Source organism: Buceros rhinoceros, unplaced genomic scaffold (assembly GCF_000710305.1).
Source record: "Buceros rhinoceros silvestris isolate BGI_N320 unplaced genomic scaffold, ASM71030v1 scaffold4699, whole genome shotgun sequence".
Classification (NCBI taxonomy): domain Eukaryota; kingdom Metazoa; phylum Chordata; class Aves; order Bucerotiformes; family Bucerotidae; genus Buceros; species Buceros rhinoceros.
The window spans coordinates 23,307-46,312 of NW_010433126.1; the positions used below are offsets into that span (position 1 = coordinate 23,307).

The 23,006-nt window shown below is 37.8% G+C and overlaps 1 protein-coding gene across 1 annotated transcript in view; it reads left to right on the plus strand.

Annotated features, from left to right (window-relative positions):
• The window catches only part of ITFG1 (integrin alpha FG-GAP repeat containing 1), a gene marked incomplete at its 5' end in the record, with an annotated part of 73,351 nt that overhangs the window by 20,660 nt on the left and 29,685 nt on the right, over positions 1 to 23,006 (plus strand). Inside the window, 3 exons of the mRNA XM_010143992.1 lie at positions 1,311 to 1,395; positions 13,157 to 13,251; positions 20,005 to 20,177. Coding sequence (XP_010142294.1) covers positions 1,311 to 1,395; positions 13,157 to 13,251; positions 20,005 to 20,177 — 353 coding nt within the window. The remainder of the gene's footprint in view (positions 1 to 1,310; positions 1,396 to 13,156; positions 13,252 to 20,004; positions 20,178 to 23,006) is intronic.

Sequence of the window (23,006 nt, forward strand, 5' to 3'; positions counted from 1 at the left end):
TTTTTGGGGGAAAAGTAAAGAAATTTTTTTTAGCCACTTTATTTTTTTAAAGCAGGAGGTCATGAATTCTGCATTTCTAGCTTTTATATAGACTTAAAATTATGACCAGGTTTTGACTTCGACGGAGGTGTTAGTGACTAGAAAAGGCATTTGACCTGTCTCCTGTAGGTGAGGTTATTTTAATTTTCTTACAAATTTGGGATTTTCCAAACTCATATTCTAAATATTATCCTACATTATATATTTTGTATTAATAGATTTGCTTACCTTTAGAAAGAATGAATTCTGTTCTTTGGACTCAGTCAGCCAAGTAAAATGTCATACGTGTGAAGTATACCCACAGATATGTTAAAGTACCTTAAATGATCCATTAGAAGCTGTTGAATTGCTCTACAAACCTAGATAAATTAAGTCCCTTTATCGATGCACCATTAAATGCTTTTAAAGTATTTGCTGCATCAATTTTAATTTTTTTCTCATCTGAGTCATCATAAATTTTAAATGGCAAAGTAAAGAGAGACAGTGAAACATCCACATGCTGTCTCCTGAGCTGCATCTCCAACAGCACTGAAGTCTACAGACTGAGTACGCCGTGAGTAAGCAGGATGGGTAACTGTCCCTGAGCCGCAGCACGGTGTCGTTTTGTCTCGGTGGCTTCACCCCTGCTTGGGCGTATGGCGCTTCAGTCGGGCTGCCTGCAGCGACTGGGAGAGCGGGCCTTGGGTCCTCCTGATCGGCTGCAAAAACTTCACATTCGAAATGGGTTTGGTCCAGTTCTACGAGAAACAGCAGTCCTGTTTAGTCTTCCTGAGGAAATACTGCAGTACTGTCTTCTGCAGGCCTAGATTATAATAATCGATTATTAAAACAAGACCTAAACCAGACCTAATGTAAAATCATCTAATTTCCTAGTTGGAAGGAAATTCAGAAGCTATTTTTAATAGGTGTGCAGGAGTGGTTTTATCCGTATTAAAATCACGTCAATATGCATAAATGCACCATAGTATCATAATCACTTTATTATTATTTAGATTATGCTGCTGAAATAACCCCACCTGTTCCTCACAACTGTCCATATATTTTGCTGTGTTATATCTGATTGTTACTGGATTTTCATAAGATTCCAGTAGGGATTTGAAATGCAAAATCTCGGTCCTGATTTTCAAAGAGTGCTGTTTTTTTCCATAGCTGAGATGTCTATTATCTACTTAAGCAGGTTCTTATCGATGTGTAATTTCTTTGGTTCAGAAGTCAAATTTTATCACTTAGTCTGCAATTCAGTTTTTCTTTATCTTTGTCCTGTTTGATAGGATGGAAACTTCTCTAACGATGGAAAAACTAAGAAAATCCCTAGTGGTGTGGAAGTTGTTGGCCAGTCTGTGTTTGCTGATTTTGGTGAGTTTTAGTCTTCTAGACTATACTGTTGTGTGGGTTTTTTTCATATTTTGGTTTGTTACTCTAAATCAGGGAACAAATAAAGATATTTAGCTCTAAAAGTTTTGGGTGTTTTTTATTTTTGTTCTTTAAGGCGCTATCTATTTGACTGTAAAACCTGAAATATCTGGGAATAATTATTAATAAATTCCACTCAACTCCCAGTACACTCTGCATCAGGCGTACCTACTTGTAAGTGCCTTAAGGACTGTCTCTTTGAGGTGGTGCAATGCCAAACTTACTTTCATCAGACGTATTTTGTTAGGATTTTTTCCCCCACAATCTTGTTTAGAAGATATTATTCGAATAAATGATGATGAATTCTTCACCTGTACAAACTAAAAGCCAAAATGTAAATGAATTAAAATGACTTGAATAAAGATTGATGAAGCATGGTAAAAACTTAATGGTTGTAATTGAAAATTCTGGAAGGCTTTTGGACAGAAGAAAATCCTAATTTATATGTAAATCTATTTTTGCAAGAGCTACTGAAAGCCTATATTTTTCTATTAGAATGTACTTTTTCAGTCAATTGTGGCTCATCAGTGTGTGTGTTATGTTACAGAGAACAGGAAATGTTGGGTTTGTAGTCCAAAAAATACTTTTTTCTGTACACTAAAATGTGCAGGGGTGGTGCTGCAGGCCTGATTCTGCTGACACTATTGAATTTAAATAACTTCATAAAGAACTACGGTACTAGATTTGTACAACACACTTGTTAACTGTGAGACCGAACCTGTCTTTAAACATTGTCAAATGGTAGCCTTGTGGCATCATTTAGGTTTAAAATCTGTTTTAAAGAAAATGACAAATTTTTCTATGAAAAGTGAGATTCTGTATTAGACCCGGAGTGTGATTCTCTTGCTCTGTGCTGCGGTTGAGAAGTATTCTTAAGGCTTGCAGCAAAGCTCTTCACTGGCCTGTAACTAGAAGATGCCTGTGCTGGATAGTTAATTATCTTAGATCCTTATCTAGTAACTGTGGATGGTTTACACATCTATAGGAAATGAAATAAGATAGAAGCTGAACAATGCCCTAGCTTTGTCTGTGAAATGTTTTAATGCATTTTCTATAATATTTGTAAAAGTTTTCGTAAAATCTTTTCTCTACAAATACAAACACTTACGTATATAATATCTGAAGGAAAGAATAGAATACTATGAGTTTTGCAGTTTAAAAAAAATGTAATGTGATGGGATTTTTGTAACCATTTTCTGCCTGATTTTCTGAATAATGTGTCTTAAGTACTAAGCAGAAATCTGGAGGGGAGGGTATTAGGTTTTTTTTTTTAACATGGCAATGTGGAAAGTGATCTTTATATAGAAGAATTTTATCTCTGTGTTAGGTAGCTAATGAGCCCAAATGATACATCATAATTCTAGAAATTTATCATAACTAATATAATTTTAATAAACCCCGGGATGTCTTTGCAAAGAGAAGTGGAACTGCGCAAATGCTGAAATTAAAGCTCTGGAACTGTGACTGAATTGAGTGGGCAGTGATACCTCGGTGCAGGGCACGGCGTGGGTTTGGTACAGCCAAGGTTATGAAAGGTGATGGCCAGTATAGCTGGCTTAAGTGCTGGGGGCTGCTCTCCTGGAGTTCCACCACCAGCTGTTCAATGACCTGCTCTGCTAATTCAGTCAGTCTGCTCATCGGATTCTTAGGCAAAGCACTGGTGTGAGGCAACAGCAGAGCAATCTTTCTAGTAAGGATGAATAAGGGCGAAAGACTTAAGAAATGCATGCGAATAAATGTGATGGGACAGTATATACAGCCCAGTGAGTGGGGAGGCAGCTCTCGGTGGGAGAGGATGCTGGCTTTTCAGAAGCTGACTTTCTGGAACTGGTTATTCTGAAAGATCTCAGCCATTTCAGTCTAAGAGAGAACACGGCACAGATCTTGCAGTATGAGGGTCTTGCTTCCTCTTCCGGAACAGCTGCATACACACCACCATCCTCAGATTCATTCCAGGTCACAGACGTTCATCCAGGGTGAAGGGTGAGAAATGACTTAATGGTCTTTCTGCCCATTACTTTTCCTAAGCAAGTGAAAAGATTACTGTAAATGTATGTGTGTGTCTTGATAGAGGAACAAAGTGTGTTTTGACAACTGCAGAAATACTTACAGATATGATTTCAAACTTACTATTTGAGTACTAGTACAACTTTGTAGTAGTCTTCTGTTGTAACAGTGGGTAGAAAGTGGAATAATGCATCAGTTATTTTCATCTGCCCAGCATTAATTTAAAATAATCAACACAACAGTTATTTTCTCTAAAACTTTGTTCAGTTAGAATGCTGAAGTGAATGTTAATAAAACAATGTTATGAGTGACAAAGGGATATAATTCTGAACTCCATGCTCTTTATGAAATGCAGTCTGAAGGAAGTTGAATAATATCCTACCTTCTGCAAAACAGTTCTGCGTAAGAGAGCTATACAGTAATGGTAGGAGGAGGCAAACTTTTAATGTAAAGGAGGATCTGCTCGTGTTCATTTTCATTCCAGTGGGGTTTTTTTGTTCTGCACTAGTCTTAACTGTTAAGTAAAAATCTCACGTTCCTAGAATAGCACTGTATCAGAGTAACTACGTTTACCCACTGTGCTATGTCTGCGTATGTTTAGATACTTCAAAAAGTAAGGATTTATCATTCCGATTCTGCTTGTAGTGAGCTGAAGTTAAAGAAAATGCCTTAATAGAAATGGTTTGTCAGAGTCGAACATCTCCTTTTTCCAGTTTTCCATTTCAAAAATGATGAAATAATGATGTTTATAAGTCAAAGGAAGTTGACTTATACTTACACCTTGAGATGGTTTGCAGTTTGAAATAGTAATTTGCCTATCTGTGATGGGGCCTGAAAGAGTTTTCATCGCACCACAAATCGAAATAGCACGATGAAAATGTAAAATGAGATGCGTTACAAGATTGCACTAGCTTCCACCTAGGTAGCTTTTGCCAAACTGTATGTGATGCGCTGAGCAGGACACACCGTAGCACTCTCACTCTGCTGTATGCATACTGCAGGCACCTTCACTGGTGGCACTGCGATACAGCTGCTCTGACTACAAACACATTCAATATACAGTCACAAGCCTGTTACTTTATCTTCTGTTGCCTCCCTCTATTTTCTAGCCCCTTTCTTGACATTTTCTGTGCCTCAGAGCTAATGTGCCAGCCTTGCTGTTCACTAAAGGTCTCAAATGATTCCATATTTCTGTCCTTTCACTCTGCCTCTTCTCATTTACTTAACTCTGGAATGATGTCAGGTCCAGACGTGAGCTTGGGAGTGCGTCACTTGTGCTGCCGCCTGCTAGTTTACACCCACCTTTCTATGTGAACACCGCTGCACTTCTGCAGTCCAAGAATCTGATTTACCGATCACACCTGTGTGTTAGCAAAACAAGCGTTGTTTCAAAAGAGGTCTTTGTCGAACACTATTTCCTGCTTCCAAAAGTTTCCTTTGGAGGACCCTTATCTTCTGTTGCCTCCCTCTATTTTCTAGCCCCTTTCTTGACGTTTTCTGTACCTCAGAGCTAATGTGCCAGCCTTGCTGTTCACTAAAGGTCTCAAATGATTCCATATTTCTGTCCTTTCACTCTGCCTCTTCTCATTTACTTAACTCTGGAATGATGTCAGGTCCAGACGTGAGCTTGGGAGTGCGTCACTTGTGCTGCCGCCTGCTAGTTTACACCCACCTTTCTATGTGAACACCGCTGCACTTCTGCAGTCCAAGAATCTGATTTACCGATCACACCTGTGTGTTAGCAAAACAAGCGTTGTTTCAAAAGAGGTCTTTGTCTAACGCTATTTCCTGCTTCCAAAAGTTTCATTTGAAGGACCTTTCCAGCCATAGGCCTTTACCTGTCATTTATAAAAAGGGGGGGGCTGTGAATAAGGTCCTGACTGAGAAACTCCAAAGGCAACTAATTTTGGGTAGGGATTCCTGTCTTATTGAAGGAGGTTGAACAACAGCTATTAAGCAGGAATTGTTTAGATAAGTGGAGTTGGAAAAAGCAGCAATTAGGTGACTCATGAGAAACTGTCACAGATGCTAGAGTAATCTTAGCACCAAGCGTTCCTGAAGTACTCAAATAATAAAGATACATTTTTTCATAGAAAAGATACAGAAATGTGTGTTTGTGTACATATATGCATATCTGTACGGTCTACTACATTTCTCTGTGTGTGTGTGTATTTTAATGGAAAAATCTGCAAAGGCAGGTGTGTGTGCGTACATATATCCCTATTTATGGTAATGTAGTAGACCTTAGATGACATTTCTAAATTGGAACCTCTAAAATGAGTAGCGCTCCCCTCTGTTACACGATAGCTATCATTTGTACATTAACCTGACCAACGGATAGGGAGCAATTGACAAGTTTGTATTGCCCTTTTAAAAATAAATCAGAAATGCGTTGTGACATACTTGTTACAAATGGCATTTCAATTGATTAAGGTGAGCAGAGCTGCCCACTAGAGAATTCTGCACTGATTTGGCCAACACATTGCTCCAAACAAGTAAGAGCTCTTCATTATTACTTTTCCTATTCTTCTCGTGTCATGATGGTAATTGCACTGCAGTGGTTGCTATAGCAAAAATGATTAATTCTCCATTGTTATCTGTGAGCTAGCAGAGGCTTTTTGTAAGATCTGCTTGTACTGTCTTTAGAGGAAACCATAGATGTTGGTTAGAATAGATAAATAATTGCAGTTATAAAGAGTTTTAATAATGATCACTAAAATTAGTGGAAAAATTTTGTATTTGTTAAAGAAATTGAAGGATTTCATTGGGATGCCCTGTAAATGATGAGATTTTTTAGTAACAAGATAAATGTGAAGCACATTTTGGACACACAAACCTGCTATTTTCTTGTTACTTTGAAGATTAATGAAATATGTCTTTGACCATATGACAATTGCTTCTGTGACCAAGGAATTAGCATAGACTATAGTGCTGTTTATACAGTCCATAATTCATTTTTACAGGAAATTAATGTTATAACTGCTACTCAACTATGATTGGTTCAGTGGAGACTGATGAATCATCCTTCGTGATATTTGATCTAAACTGTACAAGTTTTGTTAATCACTCACTGGTTCTGCGTCATTTCGGCGAAGAAATTTGTGGCAGCCTGTATGCAAAGAGAATAAAAACCAGCAAACTTGATCGTACTGTTGATAGTGTCCTCATAAGTAAATACAACACAGCAGTTACTTCCTCAAGGTAGCGTTTACACAACTCCACCTCAGTTCTTTATCTTTTACTCACCTTTGGTTCTCTTAGCTGCTGCTGAATCTTTACCTGTGTGGTTTTCCTTCATTTAGGCAGTCTGTGTTTACCCCTGCTATGCCAACTTGCTTACTTTTTGACAAAGTGTGGATTGGGATTATTAAAGTTCTATCCAAATCTCTTAGGAACCTGAACTCCAATTTTTCTGGTATTTAAAAATCCGGTTATCTGACTAATAACCCTAAAACAATCTTCTCTGTTCTTCTCCCTACCAAGTAATTGAATGGTTTCATGTATGTTAATACTTGACATATGGTAGAAATTATCATTTTTCTCTTAGGAGATTATAGCTCATTATTGTCAGTTAATTATGTTTAAACAGGATAACAGAGTGCATATAACCTTTGGGGTTTTTTAACACCATTCATTGCACTGTGCAAAATGCATTTTGTTGAAAGAGTTTTGTTTGAAGTAGACTTTGATTATACTGTAGCTAATGATATCCAAAATGCACTGCTTTTCTGCCTGCAGTTGCATTTCAATTACGTAGCTTTTAGGTTTGTGTATCTATTTTAGCATCTGAATTTCTTTATGTTTTTTCCTTCTCTTCAGAATGTTGTGTCCTCAGATGGAGTAGCTATGAATCAAAGGAAGACTTTTAAAGCGTTTCAGTAAATAACCCCTTTATAAAGCAATTGTCTTTTGAGGACTGCATTGTGAAAATACACTAGTGCTCCTGCAGTCAATAAAAGGATTCCGTAAGAACCTTAAGATGCAAGAAGACAAGATTTTGTTTAAAACACTCTGCGTATGAGGAAAACTGTTATTACTGTGATCAGTTTGGGTGAAAAAGGTAGAAAAGCTGGTGGTAATAACGAATTGCGAGTGACTTTAGATAAGGAAGAAGTTGTTTTAGTAACAGCTGCACTTCAATTCATCTGAAGCAGCAGTACAGTAGAGGCATACCAAGCTAATTGCTGCTTGTGTTTCGAGTCCATGAAGGTGTATTTAGAAGCTAAATCTGTCTTATTTGTTAACTGGTAATGCGGAATGCTGTTCAGTTACTATCGGTCCTATCTCTTAGATCTCTATCATTTTTGACAGTTCTTCCTAGAAAAAGAACCTGTATTGGATTTTAAGGACGTAGCTCTGAGTGTTACTCTTTTTCAGTTTCTTTAAGAAACACCAAACAAAATCCGCACGCACATACCAATCAACCAAACAGCAAAAGTGTAGATTCACGTTGCTCCACAGACTGCAACTTGTCTGACTGCCTCAGTCACTTCTTTTGGTCATTTTTGCAGTCATGGTGCGCATCTGAGAACTGGACAGACAATAAGTGGAAGCAACTCTGTAAAGCCCACCTAGGAAACTTTTGAATAACGTGGCCTCATTCTTCTTTCAAATTCATCTTTGACCCTTTGGGGAGTTTATTGTTCTGCGCGTCTCATCCTTACCATTTGCCCCTATCACATAGTCATTTAGAATTTACCATCATTTTAAATTGTTCCTTCTGCTGTTTAAAATGCTGCATTCTGAACCATTTCCCATCCCCTTTCTGCTAAATTGTAGCTGGGTACAATTGTAATAATGTACTAGAAAAATTTTTTTTTCTAATACCATTCCTGTTTTTCCCAAGTTTGCACAGGGTAAATAATAAAGATATAGTTGGGATTAAATTATCTCATTCTGCCAGAGCAAAATATTTTAGAACGTTTTAGCGTGTCCTGGCACCTGTGAGTGTGCTGTGATGTGCTGACACTGGCTGGTGTTACAGCCTTAGATGACACGTGTTACTCAGTGCTCTTAAGTAACTTTATATGCATTCTTGGCTCTCGCCAAAATGTAACACTAATGCTGTTATTTCTCTGTCTCTAGGTCTTTATTATAACTTGGATACAGGGATATATTTTTGTCCACTTAGTTTTAAATGTAGTTCCAAAGCAGCATCCATTTCTGAGGGGGGAAATCTGTTATCTCTATTTTGCCAAGCTCTTCCACATGTTGCTGACAAATGCTAACATCTCCGGGGGAGGGGGGGGGTGGAATGTTCCTTCATATTCATTTTTTTTTCAAAGGGGCTCATACAATAAGAATTACTTTGCTTTCTTTCCAATAGTAAAATCAGAGAGGCGGGGTGCACGCCACTTGCTTTGCTGAACAGCGTAATCTCCTCAGGGCTGAGCTTTCCTTTGACAGTGTTCGTGGTTAATATAACAAGAACTCTCCACCTAAAATTGAAGTCACACAAGTGGCTTGCTTTAATTTGTGTTATCCCCTTCATTTGTTAGCAAGTGAAGGTTTAATGGCATATGAGCTTTCTCAATGTGTGACATTAGGTAGTTCCAAGCTGTGCGGTCAGGATTTGTGGTTTCTGCTTTAACAGTGTAAGACTGTTAGAACCAGTATTTTCCAGCATAAACTATAACAGGAATTTCAGTGCTACTTCCTGTTTAGTGTGCAGGGGGGTGTTCTCATTTTGTATTTAATTTCCTTTTCCTGCTCGGAATCCAGTTAATGCATTTAATACAGTCGTTCCATGTAAGCTAGAAGACTGCGCTGTTGGATCAGATGCAGCCTCGCAGCGTCTTTCTGCAGTTGCCAGGCACACTGTTTAAATGCTTTTCTTGCAGTGGAGGTGTCAGTATGGATTCTTTGGAAAGACAGAGACAGGCTTAGCCAGAATTCATTCGATCCACAGACCTTTGAATCATTTGCAAAAGCCTTTGCATCTGTTTTATGAAGTTGTGATTCATGTTTTCTAAAAGCTCCTGTCACTGATTCTTTTTAATAATGAGTAATTATCTTAGTAATTTATTATAATTGCCTGTGTCATGACCATCTCGTTGAACACGTAAAGGCAGCGAATGACAATTCTAGCCATTTTATTACTTCAGAAGATGAATTTAAGATAATCAGCTTTCAAACAAACCTTTGTTTTGTTTGTAGGACCTCACGGTCAGTGAATCTCTCTGAGTAACCAGTGAGATACCGTTTGCTATTTGTGCACTTGTTTTAGCCTGTGTGCTTATGCTACTATACATTAGCATTGCATTTTGAACATATGATACTCTTTAATAAATTAAGAACAACATAATCTGATTTACAAGGTGTTTTTCTGCTTTCTGCCACTCAAATATACTTTTAGAATAGATTGGAAAAAAACTGGACTATCTTTTCTGCAAGTGTGAGCATTCATGATGAACGTTAAAGCTTAAGTTGCGAGTAGTTTTTCTCATACGACCTCTGTGCATGAGCTGTACTCCCAGTGATCTGCACGATCTGTGTCTTTTGGGTTACTCTTGTTCTGGATTGGATTGCCAACACTTTGCAGTCATGGGCAAAATGTTGGAAAGAAGGCGCTGTATCCATCGCCTTTGTTTGAAATATGATGAACAGGCAGTTGTAAGTAATGATTCTCACATGATTCCTAGATGGAATAAGACTGCTAATTTTGTCTTTACTTATTTTGACATAAGTACAGATTTGCAGCTAATGAGTACGTGGGACTGTTCTTTTTCTAGCATTTTCCACTGTCTATAAAAGTTAGTCTTTATTAACCATGTATTAATAAATGTCTTTATTAACCACGTAGTTCTTCAGTATCACAGCCAAGCCAGAAACACGTGGTGAGAACTTGCTAGCTAACAGCTGAGTTTTTATCTGTGTCAAACATGCTTTAAGTTCAGCAATGCTAGCAAAGGACACGTGGAGTCTAGAGTATCGTTAGCCACATCTAGTGCTACAAATTACATTGAAATTACAAGTAAGAATATTCTTGAGATTTCCAGCAATTTGGATTGAGATTGTTTAAAATCCTTACAGTAACAGGATAGACTAGTAGTCCCTAGGAGCTGAGTGATGACTACAGAGGTCCTCCAGAAACAGATGTCCCAGGTAGACCTAGCCTGAAGTCTGTTATTGAAGACATGTTATGCACTGTATTCCTGTAAAACCTGAAACTAGCGCAGCTTATTTCAGCCGGCCTGATGAGTTCATCCAGCTGTTGTCACCAGTCCGTGTTTGGTCACCTATCAATACCTAACTGTGCTAGAACAAATGTGCTAATGATACTTTTTTATTTCTGTCTTCTCCTTTGGGGAGGGATTTAAATTCGGAATTGGAAGTTACAATTTAGTGATGTTTATATAAATTGAGATGGAAACCAAGCATGAAGAGAAGAGTTAGCATTGTAGGTCCAAAGTAAGTTAGTGAGATTGAGCTCTTCTCTGAGAAACAGCTGGGGTTTTTTGTGTGGTCTTCAAGGTCAGTAGAGTTGTGCCAAAGGTTGGTATTTCAGTGGGTGCCTCAAGTGGGAATCACCTAAGGGTTACGAACAAATTATTTTCTTTCAAAACTGGAAAGGCTGCTCTATCAGTTTGTTGGTTTCATGTATTGCCTTTGAAAAAGCTTCAGAAATTCAGGAAACTTATTTCTAGTTATTACAGATGAGGACGGTTTAAAATGGCAATGGATAGTGAAGCAGATTCTGCTTTAGCTTTGTGCTTAGGATTGGTTTTGGGGGAGGAAGTTTTTCTTCTTGGACGTTTTGAAGGTGATGGCTTCATATCTAATTATGTGAAAGTTCTGTCCTTCTTACTTCCTTATAGTTTCATTATTCTGCAAAGCTACTCAGGTTGTTTTGGGCAATATAGTGCAGTATTACTGAACATTAATTACCAAAACTATCAAACCGAGTTACCAGCATAAGATGGAGGTTTACTATTTAAATAGAATTGAACATTTTTATATTCTCCTCTGTTCCATAGCGTAATGTAAAATGAGAACATCCTTGTCCCTTTCTAGCAAAGAGCAAGACAAGAGTTAGTATTTGAAGGTTCTTTGTCCTCGTGATTATTGAAAATCTTCTAAAATTACTTCAGACTGAAACTTCTGTAGAAATGTGATTAAAAGATTAGAGCTTAATATAAACTTTAAATTTACAAAACACCTCTCTGCAACTTAATTCCGTTCCAGCAAACGCTTCAATATTTCCATGGTTTATAATTTGCAAATTAAACAGTTTCTCTCATTTTAAGTTTAGAAAAAGCTTGCAGTCTAAACAGTATTTTAATCCAGTTCATGTAAGCAAAAATTAAAACAAGTATCATGTTGTAAATGTTGTTCTTGAATGATGCAGAAGAAAAACAGCTTCAAAAGTTGGTACGGATTTCAAACTGGTCAAATTCAGTAGTTGCTATGGTAATTTCCTTTCCCATCTCTTTGAATGTGAATTTACTGGATGTCTATCCCCTAGGCTACTCGACATCCTAAATCGTCTACCCTTAGTAACAGAGATGCCGTGATGGTTTGGGAGGGGTTTAGTGGTGAGGGAAAATAATTCATGAGGCAGATGGAATGTAGGAAGCCACTAAAGGTGATTGGCTTTATCACTTGGAGATATTTGGGGAAGTCTGATATTTTCATCACGCCTCCTCCCCCTTAACCCTGCTTTCCATCTCCTGACTCCCTTACGTAATAAGAGAGCAACCTAGAAAACTTAATTATGCGCAGATATTTTATATGTACATATACACACACACGTACACTAGAAGGAGGTTCAGCTTCATAGATAATTTAGCAGGTGCGAAATAATTTCTTATGGGAGGGTAAGTATGATGGAACACTTAGGCTGTTGTCAGTAGTGCACTGGGAAATTAATACGGGATTCAGTCACTTTGGCAGGCGATCTAGTTTTTGTGTATTAAGTAAGGAGATTTCAGCAAGCAACTTTACAAAATCCACTTAAAATATTAATAACAACCTCCTCAGAACTGTATGGGGGCAATTTGAAAAGATGAATTTCTGAATATGCTAGTCAGGGCTGTAAGGTCAAAATGTCAACACAGGGATTTTTCCAGGAGTAGATGAGTAGTAAACTGATTTTTTTTTTTTTGCCTTTTTTCCAATATATACTCAGTGTGTCAGAATTCTAGATGCAAATAGACATTGCTCATTTAAACATTAAAAGGTTATTATTCCCTAAAGGTTTTGGAAATACATGGATTAAATGCACTTGAAGAACACTTTTGAAAACCTTTAAATTAATCAGATTTGCCTAATTCTGTAAGCCTGGAATTTATTAGCCAGTTAGTCAACTTATTTAATTTCTCTTTATTTTAATTTTAAGTTTGTATGGTAGACTTGTGATGGTGGATTTGTATTACAGGTAATATTCTTCCCAACTAAACACAAGGACTGAGTAAATTATGAAGTACTTACTCTTCTAAATATATCACATTATAAGCAGAAATAAATTTTAAAACTTTTTCTATATTATGGGTCAAGATGAAAACACATCAGCAAAGACCATCTTCAAACAAAAGACTCAAATGAGATTATTAGGTTAAACATTTTTGAACGGGTCTCGTTTATCTCATGTAATTTTTCACATTTAAAAATATAAGAAATTACTCTCAGCTTATCTCTTGCAAAGAGTGTTTTTGATTTTGCACATACAAAGCTGACAGTCTTTTTTTCTCTTTGACAGATGGAGATGGACAAACTGAACATTTATTACCAGTCTGTGAAGATACAACATGTCAAAAAAGTGCCATCTACTTAACGAAGCTGGGACTGGATCAGGTATTGTGAGTGTGGAATTGCAAGGACAAAGGAGAATACTGTGCTCTCTGTCATAATGTGAAACAGGAGAACGATTTTTCAGGAAAGAAAAACGAAACTTCCTCACCTGTAATTATTGCATAAAAGAGACTTTTATTTACTTATTTATTACCTCTCTTAAAAAATACGCATTTGGTGGAAGAGGTTGCATAGCTAGAGTTCTATATAATGGATAATTCCACTCAAAATTACGGATTTTCTGATGAGTCACTTGTTTGATTGCAAAACACTGTTCTAAGCAACATAACTGCCCTAGCATGAGATGAAAAACAAGGTTTGTGTTAAGAGTTGCAAACAGATCTAATTAATTCAAATAAGCTTTTTAGGGAGTTATTTTATAGTAAAAATATATGTATAAAATATATATATATACTCACACATATCAAGTTGGGCAAGCCGCCACCTCTTACTCCTTATTTCTACTGTCTCTTATTATTAAGTAAATTTCCAAACAATATATGAAGACTTGTTCAGGCAATGTATCTTCAGGATTACTTACAGAAATTTTTAATCTATGCCATACATGTGTCTAACCAAGCTATGAATTACTGATTATTCCTTCACTGACAACTTGAAAGTAGAATGTTTTCGTGGTAGTACCTTCTCTGATCTGTATTTCAGAACTCATAGGTGAACGTACTGCGTGCTTGAGGAACAGCACGTACTTGGATAAGGTGCTGCTTGTCAGTTTGTAGCCCAAGTTTATAGTGCAGATTTTCTTGTGTAAAGAATTGGCATTTCTAGAACAGAGGCTAGGACATACTTTCCCGCTAGTGAGAAAATCGCTCCGTATTGTAAAGGAAAGCACACAGCTACCAGTCACTTACGGAAGCATAACCAGGATGGCACATACCATCAGTGTAAGAAAAGAGTAACTAAGTCTGCGCTTGGTAATGTAGCTCCTTCAGCCTTCTAATTGTGGCTGTGTGTGGTTTTGTTTCTTTTCATTAATTCTCTTTGAACATAGAGTAGACACAAGGGTTTACGGTGTTGCTGGATACACGGTGTAACAGTATAGTTTGATTTAGAGGTCACAGCCTTTGTATAAAGCAAGTGGATGCTCAGTTCTTGATCCTTGCTTTGCTTTCTGGTCGAGGGGGAGAACACTGATGTGGTACACATGTTACGCTGGGTGTATTGCTGCAGCGGGCTGCTTTCATTTTGCTGTTGGGTAGCTGGGGTGCTCTTATGGTCAGAAGACAGCTGCACTTAAGCTCTAAATTTAGTTCTTTCTTTTGCTAACATAAGAAGTAAAAGACATTTGAGTTTTTCCGCTCAAGTCGATTTGAGATAAGTATTCTAACAAAAGTAATTTCACTGTGGAAAATCAACCACACACAATAGCACATGACACTGAGAGATGAAGCGGTAACTTGAGAGTAGCAGACGACTGGGCGGTGTGCTAAAGAAAGGTGGTATTATCTGCGGTTCGTGGTACGTTTCTAGAAGGAAGTGATGCAGTAGTGGCAGAGGAAGGTGTGGTCAGTTTGCATAATAACAGACTCTACTTCAGCAAAATTCTTGTATTGTAACCTGCTCTGAAGTAACATTGCATGTAGAGAGTTTTTCTGTTCCTCCATTATTTCTTTTTTTTTGTTAGAGGTCAACTATTTAATTACAAGTACATCAGATTTTTAACATACCACTTTTGATACTCATTTAATTCAGCAATTTCGCTGTAGAGTTTAAATTTTAAAATTACCAACATTTGAGCTAAAAATTAGAAGCCAAATATCGTCACTTTATTTTAAAAAGTGAAGAATCCAACAGATTTTCATACTGATAGAAAAAAAAGTACTAAAAGCAACTTTAAAGCAATTTTCCCTCCATATTTCTAGACTGACTTTTTAATTAAAAATGACAGTATCAAATGGTATGCAATAATGACTTGTTCTGGACTAATCTTTTAAAAGGATTTTATCTAGAATACTCTTTTCTTTCACTCTTAGACTTATCTAGAGGTGGATGGAGCTTTTTTCTTCTGAAGCATTTCATCTTTTCCATTCTGAATCAGCGAAAAAACCAGTATCTCATTCATATGTCTGCGGTTTTTCCCATGTGTTGTATGTTTCCTTCAGGTAGAAATCTATTCAAACATGTTACTTCCCAGATCTTTTTGGAAGTGAAATGTTTTAGTTTCAGTGGATCTGGTCATTGTGAGATCAGATGAGCCAGCTTCTGAGCTTTGACTAAACAAGTTAATCTTCACGAGAAATTATAAAGTAAAGCTTTGTGGCAACAGACTGGGATAAATTCCTTTTGTTTATTCAATCCCTTTACAATTTGAGGAAATAATGATGAGTCCTTGTGGTGCAGAATGTGTTTCAACAAGGGGACGGTATCTCTCGCGGAACAGGTAGGTAGTTACAGGGAGAGATTGCAAGTCTATTCTTGAAAAAGCAGAAGATGCTATATATCCATTATCTCAGTTGAGTTTTTGCTGTAGGGTTTAGGGGTTTGTTGGGTGTAGCTTGTTTTGGGGGTTTTTTTAGTTAAGAATGTAGGGAAGAATTCTTGTTTTCAGAATTTTTTTTAAAGAAACTTACTGATCTCAGACCTGAAAGATCACAAATTAGATGAATGTATTTTGCCTATGGTAACTGGACCTGGTTCTGTCCTTCCTGCTTGTTTACTGTGACTTTGGATGAAACCAAATTATAAACAGTTAATACAGTTTTGTGGTAGTGTACGATGCATTGGGAATAAAATGCAGAACAGCAGTGGGGTGTCAGGCTTTGGAGCTGTTCTGCTAAGATCTTGTTTGATGGCTGTCAGTCAACAGTGTCTTTCTCATGATGTCTTTGGCACAGCTGGATGGCTACTGGAAAGCCAAACCGATCTATGAGAATTATATCAAGGATGATCTTTCACCATAGGTTTTAATTTATTTAATGATTTAATCTTATAGTATTAGATATATATTAATCTTATAGTATTAGACATATCTCAGATAAAAGTTCTTTTGGATGATGAGGCAAAAGTAAAGGCCAACAAAATACATATGAGTGACTTAAGGAGGTACAGACCTACTAAAATTTTTAAAGAATGTGGATGTTTCCATAGCAACAGAAGAATTGCTGTCAGAACTGAAGCAGAATCCCATACGCGGTTTCGGATGATGGCAGGTGTTAGAACAACTCAGACTTGTTGAAATTCACCTGCAATAGCTACAGACTAATCTGCTAGCTGATGGACTGAGTTCTCCCTGAGAAATGTTTTAAAATCCCTGGTACTGCTTAATGTAGAAACTCTAGATATTACGATAGAGAGGTAACAGATCTTTTGTTTAATTCTGCAAAGTATTCAGTGTGATTTTTCATTTTTTTCCTGTGGCAAACAGTATTATTTCAGTCCCTTCGATTCAGAGTTTGTTTGTGGGCTTGATGATTCTTGTAACCTTTCTCTGAAGAACTCTGAAAGAAATGAGCCCTTTTTGAGTTAAGTGGGGTGAGTGCAATTAGTTTTAAACTTTTCTCAAATACTCGAGAGTTTTTTCAAAATGGTTTCAAAATGCTTTCACAGGGCAGTAAAGCTTTCTTTTTTCTACTTGTTGAAAAGCAAATATTTGAAAAGTTTGAAAACAAATTCTCAAGCACTTAAAGATATTTTTCTTATTTTAGCCTACAAAATCATTAATTGAAGGAGTAAAAAAATCTATATAAATATTTTAAGTAATTATATTAGTGGTGTTATGCAATGGAATTTAACAGAAAGGGAAGAAGTAACTCTGATTTCCCTGACTGACTTTTGTGTTCATTTAAATTTTCCGTTAGATACTCATTCCATTTTTTCATCTGAGCTAGGTAACAGAAACCATATTATCAGAAAACAACAAAAAATAGCTTTGTGTCCTCATTATACCCACCTATTTCTATCTTAGAGAGGGGGGTGGTGGGGAGGAATTAGTTTTAGTCTTTTTCCTATTTGAATTGGAATGGCAAACATGAAGCTTAAAGTAGTTTTCTGGATTATCAAATACAAAAGTAGGAGTTTTATATTATTGACAAACATATTTTCATCTTTTAACTTCTGTACTGAAACATATGTCCTGAGGCTCATGAACAATTAATCTTGCATTACATTATCGATACTGCCATTCATAATAGAAATGTACAGAATAAGTTTCACCAAAAGTGTGCATTACTCCAAATTTCACCTGTCAGAGTAAGTTACATAGGGTGCTAGACTGTAAAATTGCTTTCTATGAATCACTCCGAGTAAAAACAGAATATATGGATTTGTGCATAAAAATTAATTTTTAATTTTGTTTCTTTAAAATACTGCTACCATACATGGGAAGTTTAGAAAGTGTATGATGAATATAATTGGATTTCATTGCAATAACTGTGTGAATGATACCGTGTAAAGTAAAAAGTATATTATATTATTTCATGGTTCTGATTTCAATCAGTGTCTTTCAAAATTACACTATTTGGTAATAATATTGATTCATCTGTCTTCTGCATCACAAAGTGCTAAGAAATCTAAGTCTTAGAAAAACTTCCCTCAGGTTAAGAGTCTTTTCCTTACTTTGTTTCTTAGATTTTTTTCAAACCTTCAGCAGCTAACAGTAACTAAATATGCATGTGGGGGCGGGGGGGGCACGAGGGTCAAAGTACATTCAATTTCAACTTTGCATTTTCATCAAGAGTGTAGCTCATCGTTGCAGTTCAGATGTCATCACTTCCACAGTCAGGCGCGCACTAAGTATATGCAGTGTCTGGCAGAACTGTTACAGCTTTTAAGCCGTCTGTGATATCCAGAGTTGACCTTAGGGCACTTTTTTAAGGATCTGGGGGCTTCTCCATGCACGTGTATGTAATCTCAAGGGACCAGCCCACGTGTCGCGTGCATTTGCCATGTGCCAGGAGTTGTTGATTACTGGATTGTATTAACGAGGGAGTTTCTTCACAGTTGGAAATGATGCTGTCAGGGATCTTGTTCTGGTTCCTGAAATGGCTAAACTAAGGCTCGGATGAGAGACATTTCAGATCTTAAGTGCTTTTGATGTTGGTGATTGATAGTGATCCTTTAAGCTGGCACCCTTCTGTCCTTTTGAAGGCATTGTCAGTTAGTTGACTTATAAAATTACTTCTGGCTTTAAAAATGACACTGAATTTTTCTGCAGCATTGAAATGTTAACCCTGGTACTTCAGCTTCATGCCAACTTGTGAAATGAGTTTGATTTTAATTAAGATAAATTCTTGGTTAGCACTTCTGCAGCACTTTGTGGAAAGTTTGTGCAGATATATTCTATTTCTTGTCCTGGAGAAATTACACTTTGCATTTCTTTTGTACTTTCAATTCGATACTGTAATCTTAATTTCTTATCAAATAGTTTAGTATCTGGTGCTGCTGGGGAAGATGGGAGGAGAACTGAAGCTCTTGAACTTCTACATATCCATGACTAATAGAACCATTCGAGCTGAAATGAACCTTAGGAGATCCAGCCTCCTGCTTTAAGGAGGGGCAACACTGAATTCAGACCACATTGTTTAGAGCCTTGTCCAGTCAAACTTTGAAAATGCCCAAGGATTAAGATTCTGCAGCTTCTCAGGGCCTTTTTCCTAGTGTAATTTGTTTGTTTATCTCTAGCTGGAATTTCCCTCATATCAGCCTATGACCAGTGTCTCTTGTTCTTCTGCCCTGTATCTCAGCAAAGAGCCTGGCTCCATCGTCTCCGTTACCTACTTGCAGTTATTGGAAGGCTGCTATTAGGTCTCCCCTAAATCTTCAGTTCTCCAGGCTGAACAAGTCCAGTGTCCTCAGTCTGTCCCTCGAGTAAATATTCAACACTTGCCTGTCTTGGTGACCCCTCTCTAAACACAGTCAATATCCACAAATCTTTCTTGAACCATGGGGCACAAAACAGGACACAGAATCCAGATGCGAACCAACAAGTGCCAAGTAAAGCGGAGTAACCACTCTCCTTGATCAGCAGGAGCACAAGGCAGCAGTGACAGAGCAGGATGCTGGTTTGCTGTCATAGCTGTCACACTCGGCTTTAGCCTGCTGTTCACCAGGACCCACACAGCTTTTTTAGGAGAGCTGCTACCCAGCTGGTCAGTCTCCAGCCTGTAGTTTCAGGGGTTTACGTCTCTGTGCAGGATTGTCTTTGACAATTGTTATGAGGTCCCTGTTTGCCTATTCCTGCCTTTCTAGGTCACCTCTGAATGGTGATCCTTCCGGAAGCACAGTGGTAGTATCTCCCAATTTGATGTGATCCAGAAATTTAACAAGCGTGCATCCCTCCTCCAGCTTTAATGCTGCCTGTTGCTTGCAATTCCAAGGAAAACAAAAGGGCCCAGGATCTCGAGGCCCTGATGTTTTTTGGGCTTGCCTACACTTGAGGATTAGTACAGATTCCTGTCAAGGCTGACTTTCAGTGAAGTTGATCCTGAATATATTCATGCACTGGACACGTTCCAAAACATTCTGACACACGGGTCATTTATTCTTACATCCTTACGTATTTTTTTTTTTCTGTTCTGGAATAATTTAGTGCATAGACAAAACTTCAAATTATTTTTTTCATTTGGTGACAGAGTTAGGAAATAATCCTTATTTCCTCTTTGGAAATTTTATAAAGTAGTTTAAAATGCTGATGCAGGATCCTGATGGAGGAACATTGGCTGTGCTAAATAGAATTAGGTTGTCTAAATAAATAAAAGGGTTTTCCTTACCTAGCTGTTCTTTTTTATTATTATTTTACAGTGGATTCCAGTCTTGCAGGACTTCAGAAATAAAGACACACTCTGGGGCTTTGTGCCATATCGACATGACAAATCTTCCACAGAAGCTTCATTTCCAATTACGCTTCATATTGGAGATTACAATATGGATGGCTACCCAGATGCTCTTGCTATACTGAAGAACGCATCTGGAAGGTAAGAGTATGTGTAAACCTCGAAATGAAGAATATCAAATGCACGTTCAATAATCAGTCATATGAATTACTAATTTTAGTGCATCTTGTTCATTTGATCATGTGAACAAGGCTCTTGGTCTCTGCTAAATGTTTCTCTTTTCAAAGAGATGCATTTACGTGATGTGTTCAGAATGCGTAATTGCATAGGCTTAAACGGTGACTCTTGGCAGGAAATTGCACTAGGAAGTGAAGTATGAAGTACGATTTTCAGTGATTCTCCTTGATCACAGGAGCGGATAGTCTCTCCTTTTCCTTTCCCAAATCACCATCTGTAAAATCCTGACTTCAGCTTTCAGTGTTGGCTAGTAACACCAGCCTGCTGAGAGTTGGGGAACCTGTTGTGTGCTCTCACCGATCAGTGTTCACTCCACGTGACTGAAAAATGCAATAGTATTTTGCCCCTTTTGAGATACACTTAACCAGTGATTTTTATATTGTTCAAGTTTAGCTGAAATAAATACACTCCCCTCTGCCACCACTACCACCAAGCCCTGCCACCCCCAAAAAAAAAAGCTTATAACCTCTCCTATTAAAGGTGTCCACGTAGTCTTTCTCTTCCTGTTTTTCTTCATTACTTGCTTTCCCAATACTTTGTATTGCTACCATCTGGTGTTAGGTGGGAGAGGGCTTACAGGGACATGATTGTACATTGAGGAGTTAGTGATCCACACAACAGTTGACCTGAGTAGGTGCATACCTGTGCTTTTCTGGCACATACCACTTGGCTGCAGGATAAACTTAGCCAGCTAGTTGTAACGGAGAAGCCTGCAGGCAGCTCTCACTTGGCACCTGGTGATGATACCACTGGCATGTCCTTGTCTTTACCTTGAAGTGAAGCAGCAGGTTTTCATGTGAACAACATTTTGCTTGACAGTAAAAATGATGAATAGACTTGTTTACTTTTAGGAAAAACTTAAGAGCTCTAGCGATGGTAATGCCAGCGAAGCCCCCTGCAGACGGGAAATGCGCAGCATGCCATCTCCCAACCAGAGGTCTGGCTGACGCTGCGCAGCTTGGGTTTTCCAGCATCTGGGAGAGATGTAAGATTACCTAAGCTATCCCCTTTTTCTTCCTCGTGTCATCGCTTGCAAAAGGTTACTCAATCAATGCCTTATGGAGTCTCAACATCTTTCTTACTGGGATCCATGACAAATATTTGCACTACGTGCATTACAAGGCAAAATAAGTCTCCATTACTGGTGTATTTATCTGCTTCCTCTGTGGAGTTTTGGATGATCTTGTGTGTAGCTTCATAGTTTGAATTAATACTCAGTAAGGAAAAGAACTGAGGAGCTCACTTCGGTGCTTAAGACAGTATATAGACAGAATTTAGATGCTGAAGTCAGTTCAGATCCTCTAGCGGTTGCCCAGACATGAGTCGCCCACTGACGGTTTTGTTAGAGGTCTCAGATGCTGACACATACATAAAAATGACCCAGTTTGAAGATATGTGCTTGTATTCAGCCTACACGATGTGACTCAGAGACAAGGCAGCGTGAGCAGCTGAGCTCTGTACCTCTGAGTCTTAAAGAACTAGAACAGCAGCTGTTTGTATTCAGACACGGCAGGGGAAAAGGAGATGATGCTGTTATGGCCCAGAACTTGCATAGGCGAAGGTAAAGCACTTGGGCCCTGAATGTCAAGTGTTTCACTCCACAGGCTTGTTAGTTTGTGTCTGCTGTTCAGCAGTCATTCAATGAAGACTGTAAACAGTCCAGAGAGCAGACTAGGACCAGCGTCTTTCCTATCCCATACAAACAGCATCACATCTAAACTGTAAAGCTGTTTACATCAGCCCCACAGATCCTGTGTTTTGAGCTGTACTGTAGGCTGTCTTCTAGCGTGTACCCTGATAGCAGGTACACTTCAGAAGGACTTTGTGAAGAGTCATGGAGTTCAGAAATTTATTTGAGGTTATTCTATCTTTTAAGGTGCTTAGGAGCTTGTCTCCTGGCTGCTGTATAATTATGGCAATGTAAAAGGTTTAAATGGTTTGTAAATAGTTATTCTTTTAAAAGCCCAGGAAGTTACCTGTGTATTGTTGCAATGAATTACTGTGATACACTTGTATCTTTGTTATCCTTGCTTCTGGAATTGTTCGTTTACTCAATTGTGTGCGTCTTAAAGTTATTTTGAAACTTGACTTCAAAGTGAGTGACACGGTAAGGCATAAGGACTGGAGGTACTGGCAGATGATTTGACAAGTTACTGAAAGGGAAGTTCAGAGAGCTGGGGAAGTCTGGCCAAAAAAAAAGTAAGCTAAACATTAATAAATACATTGCATGTTAACACTGTGTATTTTCAGTACTTGTAGAAAAGTAATGGAAAAGACTCTTCGTAGTTCCGGATGGGAATGGTCATCACACTTTTTGCATTATGAAATGTCACTTTCAGAGTAATATAATTCGTTGTTTCTGAGAGACTTAAGGAAATACTTCCTTTTAAAATGTGTAACTGGGTCACAGAGTGGAGAGAATTAAAATAGTGGGGGAATTGAAAGTTCTTAAATTAGAGCAAATTAAAATGAAAACCTTGTTTAATTGATTTTAAACACTTCTGGATCAAGCTGTTTATTTCTCTGAAGCCTTTCGTGCTACGTCTACAGATCTAATTTCAATGATTGATTACTGTGATTAAACGATAAAAGCGTTTTTGTAAACTCTTGACCTCAGTTTGTGCTGTCGTCTAGGAAGCCTAGCTTCTGGTTGCTTTCTGTGAGTTAAAAAAATTAAAGGCAGAAACTATTTTATTAATCTAAAAATATCCTGATATGTGATAATGGAAGAAT